At 39.9% G+C, this 14138-nt stretch overlaps 1 protein-coding gene across 2 annotated transcripts in view; it reads right to left on the reverse strand.

The window, feature by feature from the left end:
* The window catches only part of EEA1 (early endosome antigen 1), a 411681-nt gene that overhangs the window by 233559 nt on the left and 163984 nt on the right, over positions 1-14138 (reverse strand). The window contains exon 5 of one of the 2 annotated variants that reach the window (XM_049093901.1): positions 2801-2854. In XM_049093901.1, the coding sequence (XP_048949858.1) occupies positions 2801-2854 (54 nt within the window). Of the gene's footprint in view, positions 1-2800; positions 2859-14138 lie in introns of both variants that reach the window. The other variant, XM_049093902.1, reaches the window with a different exon arrangement.

Below are 14138 nucleotides of genomic sequence, written 5' to 3' on the forward strand. Positions count from 1 at the left end.
ATACATTTTAGCTCTAATTTCCTTGAAATTACCTATAGGAATTTTACCACGTGACATTCATAGCAGCATTGTCTTATGGGGTCAGTATCATGAGAAAAAATTCTGCAGTGCTTTTAGTTCAAACTCATGACTTTAGTGGCATTGCATTATGAAAAGAGCACTAGGCAAGAAGTTAAGAAATTCAGGCTTGAGGTCCAATGCAGCCATCGAACATGTGATCATGAATGCACCACTTCAACTCAGGATGGATCTGTTTCCTCAAAACAAAATAAATAAATAAGAGTGGTGGACTGACTACAACCTCTCTCTCTCTCTCTTTTTTTTTTAAGAGAGAGAAGGGCATGAGCTTTGGGGGTAGGGAGTGGAGGGGGAGGGGCAGAGGGAGAGAGAAAGAATCTTAAGCAGGCCCCACACCCAGCAGAGAAGGGAGGTGCTGGCTCGATGTCACGACCCTGAGATCATGATCTGACTTGAGCTGAAATCAAGGGTTAAATGCTTAAACCACTGAGCTACCCAGGTGCCCTTGACTGCACTTTTTTAAGGCTACACTGTGTGCTAGAAAGAACTCTGGAGCAAGAGTCTTTGGACTCTTTAAGCTCCAATTCTAGCACTTGTTGGGTGTAGAAATTTACAGCAAGTCACTTGACCTCCTGGAACCTCAGTTTCCACATCTGGGACAGATGTAATATTGGAAATATTCCCTGCCCCAGTTAGTGGTGAACATAAAATTAGGTAATGAAGAAAGTACTCTGTAAATTATAAAGCGCTAAATAAGTGTAAGGTTAATATCATTAAATTCTATCTAGTCTAATTTTTATACTATATCTTATTGTTTTCTGGGCACAGAAACAGCCAACTGAGTGGTTAAGTAACCGACGCTTGATTTCAGCTCAGATCATAATCTCAGGGTCGTGAGATCAAGTCTCATGTTGGGCTCTGCTCAGCCCGGAGTCTGCTTGTCCCTCTCCCTATGCTCTGCACCCCTCACTCTGCTCTCTCTCTCATAAATCAATCAATCAATTAATCAGTCAATCAATCTTACTGTTTTCCTATAGTCTTTTTATAAGTAGAATTCTACCTTAGAGCCAGACTATACACATATATTTTTTGGCATTCAGACCACCTACTATAGACAGCGTCTTCCCTTAGTTAAGATAACTGCTATAAAATTTCAATTTGCCCTTGGGTCATCATTCAAGCATGACTCCATGAGTCAAGAAATTAAAAATCATCTATTTCCCCTTCTTTGTGCAAATATCTCTGTGATGTAACCTAAGAAAAGACTTGCCTCGGTCTGTGTTTTTTTTTAATATTCTAAGGGAGCTGTTTTAAGTGAAGAGGATGAAGGGAGATTATCTTCATAAAGAAAAAGCACGTGCATACAGCCCCTGCGCACACACACACACACACACACACCCCAACACAAACTATATGTTCCAACCAGAAAAGCACTTTCCTGCTACCAAGTCCTTATTCATGCAATTCCTTCCACCTGGAATTTCTTTTCCTCCCATTTCTGCCTGTCCAGTCATTGCTAGCATTCAGGGCTTTATTAAAATCTCAGATTTCCAATGAGATGTATTGAGTTCTTTGCCCTATCAATAATCTTTCAGATACCTCCTCCTCTTTTTAAAGATGATAAAACTGACAAAAAAGATTAAATGATTTGTTCAGGTCACCTTTGTGGAATTTTCAGAAAAGTTTAACTCACATCTTTCTCTCCCTATACCCCAGGTATAGCTTCTCAAATCATTGTAGTCTTGAACCAATTTATATCCTCTTCACCAACCCAGTTCTCTTTTAACACACACATGATATCACATGTTGCCTTGCAATACAGGGCTCCTTGTGAATAGAGACCTCCTTACCCAGGGAGTAGTTCCCATAGAAAAGTAACCATTTTATTCTCCAAATCCCTCATAGCTTTCAGCACTTGTGTGCATCCAGCTAGGGTAAAGTTAGTATTTGTTGAACTGGAGTGGAATATCCCGAGGATATTTCCTACTACCTTTCCATGAATGAACTTGGTTTTGTATGCTTCCACTTTGATTCTCCCCTAAAGAAGATCTTCTGAAGGTATCAAAACCACCATGGCGTAGATGCAAGAGGTAGTGTAGATCCAAGGCCTACTGCTGACTTCTGCTGGCTCTGTAATCCTTAAATGCAAAGCTCTCCTCAGAAAGAACAAGGAATATTGGGCAATCCCTTCCAGACAGCATTTGGGAGTGAACCATCCTTGACATACCCCAAATTAACTGTGGTCTGAAGGCCCAAGGTCATTTGCAGCAGGATTTTAATGACTATCATTACTTCTCCCATTTCCACCCCCAATAAAAACCATCACCAACTTGATGGGATTATGCTCTGTTGTGCAGTGCCACAGAACTCCAGCATGAGACAGAGCATATGGTCTTTGCCAACAGCATTATTTATCAAAGGAAGATAAAAATCACAGTGGCGCCCTGCTTTTCACAGGAGGTAATAGCTTGGGGCAAGACACAGCTTCAGCTCAGCTTGGGTTTGCAAAGACACGGCCCCCATTTTCCCACAAAGCACTTCATAAAAGTGAAAATGGAACACATGCTGAATGGGATTTTCAGAATAATGAAAACCCTATAATTAGGAAGCCGTAGTTAAAATTATATTACCCCATAAGAGCGAAGCTTAGTAACAAGTTAATGCAATTACTAATTCAGCTTTTCTAGAGATAGAAGCAAACAGTGCAATTAAATCCTTAGTCTTTATTTTTGCAGGGGCTTAATGAAAGGGAAATAAATGAGCTGGATCCCCTTCTCCTTACCTCTGTCTCTGCTGTGCCATCAGGGGATAGGTTTCCCACCTCCTCTCCCCAATCCTGTCTGAAAAATAAAACAGGTCACCAGCTGGGAAATGGATTATGCCCCCACAACTTTGTACCTGGAATAGAAGCCCTCATTTTTGACAAAGATTGCCAAGAATTTTGCATCACTGGCAGCTTCCTTTTCCCTCATTAGCCTGCTTATTCTATTTAACAAAAGATTCTCTGTGTGCTGATTTGTATGTGAATGTCAATGCTCCCTGTATGCTTTTTTGTCCTGAACTCACCATCTTTATTGTTACTCTTCTCCCACACAAACCGGATTCACTCCAGACAAACGACAGACCCACAATCTCCCAAACACAGTTGTCACTTCTGATGACCTTTATGCATACCATTCTCTCTGCTTGCAGAGCCATTTTGGAGAAGGTACCGAATGACAGTGATTTCTCCTAGCTACCTACATTAGAGGACACTGATATAGTGACTGGCAGTCCACAAAGAAGACAGACGAGACGGTGGCTTAATTCTTTGATGTGAAGAAAAAGAGCCCAGAAACTCAGCTATCTACATGTAATTATAACCTTTAGTATCCAGTAGTACCAAGCCAAAACAGTCTGTGTTTGGACATGCATGATTGTAAATGAACAGCCAAATTTAGTAAATGGCACTTTAGTAAGTGGCCAATTCTGAACACAGAACAGGGACTTCTGGGTGACCATTTTGATTAATCTAACTCACATTTCTGGTTCAACAGAGGTGTTCAATGAAAAGCCTGAAAACTATGTAAGTGGGACTCAGACTTACCGGTTAATTTAGGTAAATCAACCTATATTTTACTGAATGTAAGGTACCATTGATCATAAGACACATCATTATTTAATGTATCATAGAGAAAAAAACAAAACAAAACAAATCACCGGGGCACCGGGTGGCTCAGCACGTTAGCATCTGCCTTTGGCTCAGGGTGTGATCCCAGGGTTTGGGGATTGAGTCCCGCATCAGGTTCCCTGCAGGGAGCCTGCTTCTCCCTCTGCCTGTGTCTGTGCCTCTCTCTGTGTCTCTCATGAATAAATAAATAAAATCTTAAAAAAAAAAGAGGCCAAAACACCAATTAAAGCATGACTCCCCATTTTCTTATTAGAAATCTTCATCTTTTGTTATATTAAATTTATTTGATACAAATAGGTATTTATTAAACAACATAGAACCACAATATGAACATCTATGCCAAGTTTCCATATGTACCACAACCATCATCATTATCTGTCATTGACCAACAGTGATTCTGATACCATCAATTGTATGATGCATCCTGATTTCAAAGTTGTTGAATTATAAGAAAATGGGCCCTTCAGCATTGATGAAATATGGTATCTATATTCTTTTGATGAGGATCTCATGAAATCAACAGCCTTTCCTCACTTTACATCAGTTCCAGCCCCAAGTGACATATGGATCTTGTCTGTGTCCTTGGAGTCTTCCTCTCCCTCTGTCTCCCCCTTCTTATGCTCCATGATGGTCCTCCCAGGACTACAACTCACACTGGCCTACTCCTTGGCCAGTTATTAAAGTTTAAGCTTTTTTTTTTTATTATTTTACTTTTCCAAAACTCCTTAATGCTTGCCATTGTCACTTTATTTCTGCCATTATTGCTCTTTATTTATTTTTCTTGAGCCTTTTTTTTTACATCAAGAAACAGTTCCTTTGATTAAAAAACCTGTAACTGTCCCTGATCTCTCCCAAGATGCTTTTTTTTTTTAATATTTTATTTATCTATTTATTTAAGAAAGAGAGTGCATGTACTTGCAAGCCAGGAGAGGTCCCAAGATGCTTTTAAGAGGTCTGCAAAGATCTGGGGTAGGAAAGAACAATGATCCAGGTGCTAGTTCAAAGACTGTCCCTCCCCCACTTCGAGGAACCACCTAAACACACCCTCTCTATTAGAGTACCTTTTTTTTTATTTAAATTTATTTTTTCTCTTACCGTTAGGCAGCATGATCAAAGGAACACGTTGTCCTTGGGCCTTCAGTGCAGAAAGGCCTTTAACTCCTTTCTGGCCAGCACCCCAGGTATTCAATGTCTTATGATCCCTCAGCCAGAGTGAGCAAGATTGCTGTATGCCATCTCACAGCCTCTCACACACACATGCCCGTAGGCTTACTGTTACTTTTTAAATTTACTTTGTTCCACCTTCAAAGAGGCTTTTAATATTCATGTTAACCTGGTTTCACCTGTATAGAAATGTTAGGGGACATGAGGGCATTCTGTGATGTGTCATGGTTCTAAATGTCCCTGAGGGTGGTCCTGACCCACTAAAAAGAAGTTTGCTTCAGAGCCCAACTTAAAATAGTTACTTCGAAAAAAATATATATATATTTACTTCGCTGGCTCCCTAACCTGAGGTGATCTTACTCTTCAATGACTAATGACAGAGCTACTCTTCCTATTCAATGTTTACATACAGTGGTGTGCAGGAAAACATTTCACAACTGGCTGGGGCTGAAGGGAGGAAATTTTGGTTTTGTCAATTTTGGTGGTGTAAATACTACCACTGTGGCTGATTTCGAGCCACCAACATGATGTCATTAAACTCAGTTGGGAATAGAACTAATAGTAAAATGTCGTAAAATGATTAGAAAGTAATGGGTTTTGACTATTAACTATCTTTGCTTTTAATATAGTTTCTTTTGTTATAAGTTTATATAATTTAATTTTTATTAATGCCTGTGTTTAGTAACCAGTTTATAAAACTCTGGGAAATTTAGCAATTGGCTCTTGTAAGCCAGAAGGAGCAGCTCCAACAAACATATTTAATTATATATGTAATAAAGTATATGCTACCTTGTATTGTTATTATTACTTTCATCTTTTATATACCCAACTAGGTTAAATTCTCTGCAATATGAGGCTATTTGTCTTATAGTTTTTATTTACTGTGCTGCTAAACACAGAAGGTAATTAAGCTCTAACATTAGTAATGATGTTAACTCATTGAAAATGTTATTGAAGGGCTATTAAAATCCACTAATAACAAAATCTTGGCTGTGCCCCAAATCCAACTCTGCCTGCAATCACATCTTTATCCCAAAAAGCTTATGAAATATGCTATCGAAAAAGAAATATTATCAGTGTAACTGAATCATCTTTGCCACCAACTATAAGATCATTTATTATTAAGAGCAGTGGTGACCAGTTTTGTTACTGATGCTGTTGAGAACACTGATCAACAGTCAATCACCAACAAGCAAGTCAGCCAACCCCTATTACTGTTGAAGATAGAGCTTTGCCGGAGAAAATTTTCTTGGGGTGGGCATCCCCTGTAGGGTAACCAAACTGACAAACTTCATAAACCAAATCCCCAAAAGTGATCATTCCCTTTATAATTTACACTTAAAAAGAATTAGCATACAACCCCAAATGCCAATGTATTATCAAATAGATACTATTGGTATCCTCACTGGAGACATAGTTTTCCAGCAACAATAATGTTGGTTTCAATTAACCAGGATCCTTCCTGTCCCAGAAATCAGATTAGCAATGAGAATGGCATTTGTTCAGTATTAAACCAGAAGATAGGAAATATAAAGGTCTTGAAAGATGCATACTCCAGGATACGAACAATACAAATAAATCATCTTGTTCTGCAATGGAGTAGATCTGTCTAAGCCCAAGACTATTAATATCTACCAAGCCATGTCTGTCATAGTTAGGAAGTATTGATAAAGTCTGTGAAAATTCTCTAGATATGTCACCAAAACCACAATTATCTCATGCCAGAGGAGTTACAATTTAATGAATTTTGGCTTTATATGCTACAGTTACATCGTAGACATAGCTGCCTGAGAATATGCCCCAGTCCAGGGTTGGCAAATACATAGCACAGACGCTGCCACCCACCCCTTCCCACACCATTGGCAGACAGCGTTAATTGATCACTACACTCTTCCTCCACTGGGTGCTCCTATTCTTCCCAACATGGTTCTATAGGATTTGCTGTAAATGAAGAATTAGGAAACAAGGCATGTAGAAAACCTTTTGCTGGAAGTGTAAGGGCAATCCATTATTTCAGGTTCATTTGGATGGTGCTGTTATCATAGAGTTAACCTTTTAAAAATCGTGTTGCCCATTGTTCCTCACTGTAAAAACCCCAAGGTGTAAAGTCAAGAGCTTTACATTGGCTTTGGCTTTCTTTGCCTCCAGCATTGCAATGGAGAGGTGGCATAGGTCTTTTTTTTTTTTTTTTTAAGATTTTATTTATTTATTTATTTGAAAGAGAGAGGGGAGGAGAGGCAGAGGGAGATTCAGACTTCCCACAGAGCAGGGAGCCCACACTCAGGACTCAATCTCAGGACTCATGACCTAAGCCGAAGGCAGACGTTCAACCTACTACCCAACCTGAGCTACCCAGATGCCCCATATGTCTTACTTTAAACAGACCAAATTATTCACCATTACTTTAGTCAGCAAATGTACATTTTACAAGTCTATTATTTAAGTTTTCTTGGCTTTTTTGCCACTACCACTAGAGGGCGCCATGGAAAGAGAAAGGAGGTAAAACTAAAGGGAAGCCATTTTTCTTTTCAGTGCCTTCACATATTGACTCTCCTTGACCTCCAGGTCAGGAACCCCTGACCTAACCTGCACTATGCCCTTGGATGCACCAAACAGCCAACTTTCCCCACGAACAGAAGCATCTCTTTTCACCTCTGTGTACCTGCCCTCTCCTCCAATCCCCATCACCTTATATTCATCTCAATCACTTTCCTGATCCGGTGTCTTTCCCCTCCCATTAGATTGTGACTTTCGAGGGCAAAGCTAGTCTTTGTGTCCCATGTCGTTGTCGTACCTAGCACACGGTCCTGTATATGCATTTGTGCATCACAATAGAGACCTAAAGTGCTGAAAGTCACAGGCCTCTCATTCAGGGTGAGAGAAATGAAAACCCTACCATCTCATTAAGTTGTGGCAAATTTTCCACAAGTACTTAGGGATGTGCTTGGGCCCCGCTCTCTAATTCTTCATAAATGAAACTATTCCTATATGGGCACTAGTCTTCAGCTTTTCTGCTGGGTAGAATTCAGCTTCTTAACTTTGCATCCCAAAGATCTGATATAGAGGGAATCTGAATGTTATTCACTCCGATGATGTAGTAGCTTTTCATTGACAGTCTCATGGAAAAGCTGGGGGAACAAGCTTCTGGCTGTCTCCCTTCTACCCCGCTGAAATTCTTAGATGTTCCCCCCCACACCGCCCCGCCCCCTGTTGACTTTAATTATGTTCTCCCAGTAGCCTTTTGAAATTGGGCAAGCTTCTGGGAGCATTTTGAAAGGCCCTGTGAGCTTCCTGGTCAGCATTTTCAATCTCTAATTATAACTTTGCATGATGGCTTCACTTAATACTTGTCAGGTGGGGTTGGGAGTAATTGATGGTTTGCAACTAAATCTTCAGTAACCACCATCAAGGTATTAGAGTTTAATTCCTCTTATGTTCTTAGAGAAGCTGCTAGAAGCAAAGAGGAAATTTATGCTATCCTCCATCCTAGGAAAACACAAGGACTTTATTAGAGCATAGTGAAATATTTATAGGAACTTTAGAGCTTGTGGGGCTCAGGGACTGAATTCACCTTACACTTTCATTGGCACTCTTGCTTCCAGGGAAATCTATCATGGGGTGGTCTGGATATGTCACTTTGGAAATCCTTTTTAAAAAAAAAAAAGATTTTATTTATTTATTCATGAGAGATACAGAGAGGCAGAGACACAGGCAGAGGGAGAAGCAGGCTCCCTGCGGGGAACCCGATGTGAGACTCAGTCCCAGGACCCTGGGATCACAACCTGAGTCACTCAATCAGTGAGCCACCCAGCCATCCCGGAGATCCTGCTTTTAATGAATAAATGATTACCGGTGTGTAGTTTTCTCTGGAAAGAACATTTTTCTCACCTACTGCCTTCATAAAAGAATTAAAGTGTACTAAAATATAGAATAGAAATAAAGGCACTATTTTGAAACAGAGATAAAAGCATTTTGACTGGAAAAAGGACCGTCAGTGATGTTACAGGATTTCTTTCATACAAAGAATAGGCTTAACATTTTGTTTAGAAATCAATTTTGTTTCTCAATCTTTCATTGTGAGTGTCTGTTTACCAAACTCTTATTATTATTTTTGGTTTCACTGTCTTCCCCTCACCTTCTCTTAATCCTTCCATGTTGCTTTGTTGGTATTTATTGCCCTTCTAGTAAGGCATCTCATTCCTTTCCATGCTGCCTCTTCCATCAAAGGTGAATTAAGGAAACTAAGGTAGCTTCCTTAGCCCATTCCACATGTTTCATCCATCCATCCACTCTTGTAAAGCATGTATTGTGGGTCAGCCATTGGCTAGATGGGGCAGGTACAAACACGAAGCAGTCTCCACTCTCTAGGGACGTTCAGTTTAGTGAGACTGGGAACCATTTCTGGCAGCATTACAAACCATATGAAATTTTTAAGCTATATTAAAATTCTCAGGGAGTATCATCATTTCTCCATGCTTGAGAGTTCTGATTAGCTGACACGTGTGTAATACTAACCTAGTGGACAAGATGTAACTATGATTCCTTGACCTGAATCTAGAAGCCCTCAGCATGCCAACAGCGCTGGGGAAGAGAGCTGAGGAAAGACTGGTACAAGTTTGGAACTTCTGCAAAGAACAGGCATCAGTTCAGAGAGAGTTCCACTTTCCTCCAGTTTGGCAGCTGTAGGTAAGATACCACGTTCCCAGGGATTAGGCTTTTCCCACAGCAGAGCTGTATCAACCTATTATAAGCTTACCTGGGATGATTCACATTCCCTCTCTTAACATTCTCCTGGCCAACTAGCTCGGTCTGGGATAAAGCTCAGGGCACATGGTGGGATTCTAACATCTAGCTGCAACATTGGTACACCAGCCCAATAAGAAACCACTGTTGTTATGAAGCAAATGATCCTTAATGCCAAAAAGTACAGTAAGATGTCAACTGAAACAGAGGCATACCTCCAAAGTAAAGAGCTTCAAAGAGCATTCCAGATTACACCTCATCCTTAAGCCTCTACTTGAAGTCAGCATCTATGTTCTGCTAATGATTGTTACATTAAAAGGCAGTCATTTAATGGGGCACTTTCCGTATTCAGAGTTAAGTTGCCTTCTACCATATGGCTTTGGGCATGAAATGATGAAACTGTAATGTCCAGAGCCCCTGCTGCTGAGTTGTTTAATGGTACTATGCATCATGAGCCCTGAGATGACAGGAAATCTGTTTTCAGCTTATATTCCCAGGGGAAAGTGAGTCCTTTTGGCTTACAGGGGTTTAAACCCTCTGATCACTGTGGTTTGCACACTCACTCTGACCCTGCATATAGCTGATAAATGAGATAGGCCTGACTCTCAGAGACAGGAACCTTCATTATGCAGCCTTTCTCAGGGTTTTCAAAAATAAAGAGAACAATCTGTAGTGACTAATAAAGCAAGAAGCAAGAGCAGAAGACCCACAAAGCCCTTGAAATAAGGACAATTAGGGGCACATGAAATGAGCTTCAGCCTAGAGCAGTGCAAAAGTCAATCCCTTGGCTAATGGAAATGGCTATCAGGCCTTGATCACAACTCATGTGCCTGGCACTCTGCCAAGAACTTTAGCATAGATCAGCTCATAATCTTCCCAACAGCCTCTATCAAGGACATATTATTATAATCCCCATTTTACTGATGGCAAAACCGCCTTAGAAGAGTTAAGTAAGTTGGGCAGCCCGGGTGGCTCAGCGGTTTAGTGCCACCTTCGGCCCAGGGCATGATCCTGGAGACCCGGGATCGAGTCCCACGTCGGGATCCCTGCATGGAGCCTGCTTCTCCCTCTGCCTGTGTCTCTGCCTCTTTCTCTCTCTGTGTTTCTCACGAATAAATAAATAAAATTAAGAAGAAGAATTAAGTAAGTTGACCGAGATCACAGCTAATTAGTGGTGGAGCTAAACTTCAAACTCAAGCCTGCTTGACTCCAGAGCCCAACTTTTTAACCACAATGGTGGTTGAACATTTCTGCCAGTTTCTGAGGTAAGAGTAATTAGGGGTGAACACCACTATGGTAATTTTTTAGTTCTTGGTTTCTAAATATGATTAGTAAATTATATATGATCCTCACTTCAATGGGCAGACTTAGTCATTTTCAACATATCCTTTTGTTGACTTCATAAAATCCAAGATCAAGGAGCCATTTTAAGTGCTACAGATGCCTGGTCCCTGACTATTATCAACAAGATTCTGGGACTCAGAAAGGGCAAAAACAGATAACTATCACCTGCTTAGAATTCCACCTTGATATGGCTTACACTTTCTCAATGTGACATTCATTACAGTAGTGTAAGTACTTTTAGGAATTTAACACAGTTCCTGTCCCCAAGGATCTTACACTCCTCCTGGGGAGCCTGGAGACAGAGAGTTCAGTAATACTCAAGAACATAAACAATTTAGGCCCTCACTGGCTCAGACAATACCAAAGACATGCAGAGAATCAAAAGACCTCAAAAGAAAGCCCTTGTTACTTTGCTAGGTGAATGACCAACTCATAGATCATCTTACCAGACTAAAATCAGAAAAGGAACTTTTGTTCATGTACTTTACTTGGCATGAATAAATCACTTAAAATCATAATCAATCTGAAACCTAGCATGCCTATGGTTGAAAGTCTTGTATAGCTTTAATAAGGCTTTAGGCACTGTACCAATCAATCCCTTTGGAATTTTTTTTTTCTAACTCTGAGAGTTAGAAAATTCTTACAAAAGACAGAAGCGCTGTCTCACCCTCAGTAAATAGGTTCTCTTACCTGATGGGCCCTGCTTCATTAACTTTTAACTGGTGTTTTTAATATTCAGTTTGTACTTTTAAACTTTTAAAGCCTTTATCAGATGTTCTTTGAAACCAAATGCATACCACTAAAATGCACGTTTCCAACGTGATCAGATTTCTTTTAAACTTATTCACAAAGACCTTGAGAGGACAAAGAATGTATTTAATGATAGGAACTAGCATGGCGCCAGTAATGAATGGTTCGGTTCTGCCAATAATACCCAAAACTAAAGCAATAATTTTTTAAAGCCTTGTTTTGCCTTAGCAATTTAAAATAAAGTATTTTCACATGTATTATCTTATTTAGTCCCTCTGACAACCACAGAGCCAAGCAGAGTGAGTTTTACTATCTCCATTTTAAAATTAATATGGTTCAGAGCCTTTAAATAATGGAGCCACACTTATGCAACAAATGTGTGACAGAGTCAGCACCAGAATTCAGGCTTCTTGGCTCCCAGCCCAATGCCATTTCAATTCAGGTATTTATATCAAACAATATAACTTCTATTCCTATGTGATCTCTGCAAGGACAGGTTGCAAGTCTTATCTGTCTTTTGATCCCTGGTGCCTGACTTGGGACAAGTAAGAGTTTGTGGGAGACCAGAAATAAAGACACTGTGCTAGGGTGTGTGCTTTTCACAATCACTATTACAAGTTTAGTCTGGTTGAGCTAAGACTAATAAGGCCAGAATTTTAGGGTCTAAATATGCATGAGACAATTAGCTTTCTTATATCCCATGGCCAAACAATTCCTAAACACAAGCAGTCATCTGACTAACCTATTCCAAGAGGGATCTGGTAAGTTAGCAGATAGCTTGGTCCAATTTATTTCCCTAAATCCATCCAACCATACTTGAGAGTGGAGACTAACTTCTCAGGAAACATCCTCACCTACAGTCTCTCCCAGGAAGATTCCAAGACAAGGCCTTATAGAGCAGTGGCCATGATCTGTTCCCAGTGACACCTCCCCTCATCCTGATTAAAGCTGGATTGTTGCTTGACCCAAAAACAGTCAACGGGGAGCCCAAAACCTTCGGGGTGTCCTGGCAAGAAGGCTCTGCCCCATTAGAAATTATGGGGACTTATAGGGCTGATCAAATATCCCTTATCAGGAATTCAAAGTGAAGATATAAGGAAAGAGTAACTTAGGAGCAAGAAGAAAGAGATTCAGAGGTAGAGACACATTGATGTTGGAGCCCCAGAGTGGGGAACATGGGAGACCTCCTACCTGGACTCTGGCCAGGGTTATAGAGCCAATGGCTGTCTTTTGAAGCCAGGAGTGGGTTTTCTTCCCTTCCAGGACAGTAGCTCCTTAGCTTTTTGGGATCTCGATCTTCTTGATAATCTGATGAAAGATATGGGTCCTTGTCTTAGAAAAATTTATCTACAAAAATTTAGGTCAATGATTGCACTTCACTTCAAGGAATTTCTTGATCCCCTGAAGTCCAACCTCAGATCCACTGAAAATCTGTGGACCATGTAGACTCTTGCTTAAATTGTTAGCTCATCTAAGATGCTATGGTATCACATGATCTCTGAAGTTCAGCATATAGTAGAGGGATTGGAATATAGTGAGTATTACATACATCTTGGTTGAATGAGTGAATAAATGAATGAGTGGATAAGTAAATAAATAAAAGAAGTATACTTTGGAATTCATACCCTGTTGACAACACATTGGGAGCATCCTTTTCCTTTCTTATGAAATACTTTTTTACCATAGCTGGGAAACGGCTGAAAGGAATACCTGTTACTTGTATATACCCACATGATGTTTAATATACCTAATGACATAGTTGATGGGCACACTATCACCTTCCACATCCAGAACTAGAAGGGCACTGTGCCTATCAGTATACCAATGAGAACTTATAATGTTATAGCCCACAAGGGTAGCACCACTTTTCTGGTAGATAAAAAAAATGAAAATTCACTATGTTTTCTACTTGAAATATATATATATATATATATATATATATATATATATATATATATAATAAGTTACTCTTTCCTTATATATATTATAATATATATAATATATATTAAGAAGTATTATATACTTTTTCTTAATATACAGCTTTAAAAACAATATTCACACTTTAATCTCTTTTCTGACTTTTGGGAGAAAAAACTAATTATTTTCAATAATCTGGTATTCAATTTTAGGTTGAACATCAGCTGGCTTCTCATTCAGACATTCAGACATATAAAGACAGAGAGAGGGGATCCTTGGGTGGCTCAGTGGTTTGGCGCCTGCCTTTGGCCCAGGGCATGATCCTGGAGCCCTGGGATCAAGTCCCATGTCGGGCTCCCGGCATGGAGCCTGCTTCTGCCTCCCTCCCTCCCTCTCTCTCTCTCTCTCTCTCTCTCTGTCTATCATAAATAAATAAATCTTTTTAAAAATAAATAAATAAAGACAGAGAGAGAAAAGCCTATTTTCCTTTGATTACTCTGGCTGGGTTTATTGCCCATCTAAATATTGACCA

The sequence above is a fragment of the Canis lupus genome, chromosome 15 (genome assembly GCF_003254725.2).
Source record: "Canis lupus dingo isolate Sandy chromosome 15, ASM325472v2, whole genome shotgun sequence".
NCBI classification, from domain to species: domain Eukaryota; kingdom Metazoa; phylum Chordata; class Mammalia; order Carnivora; family Canidae; genus Canis; species Canis lupus.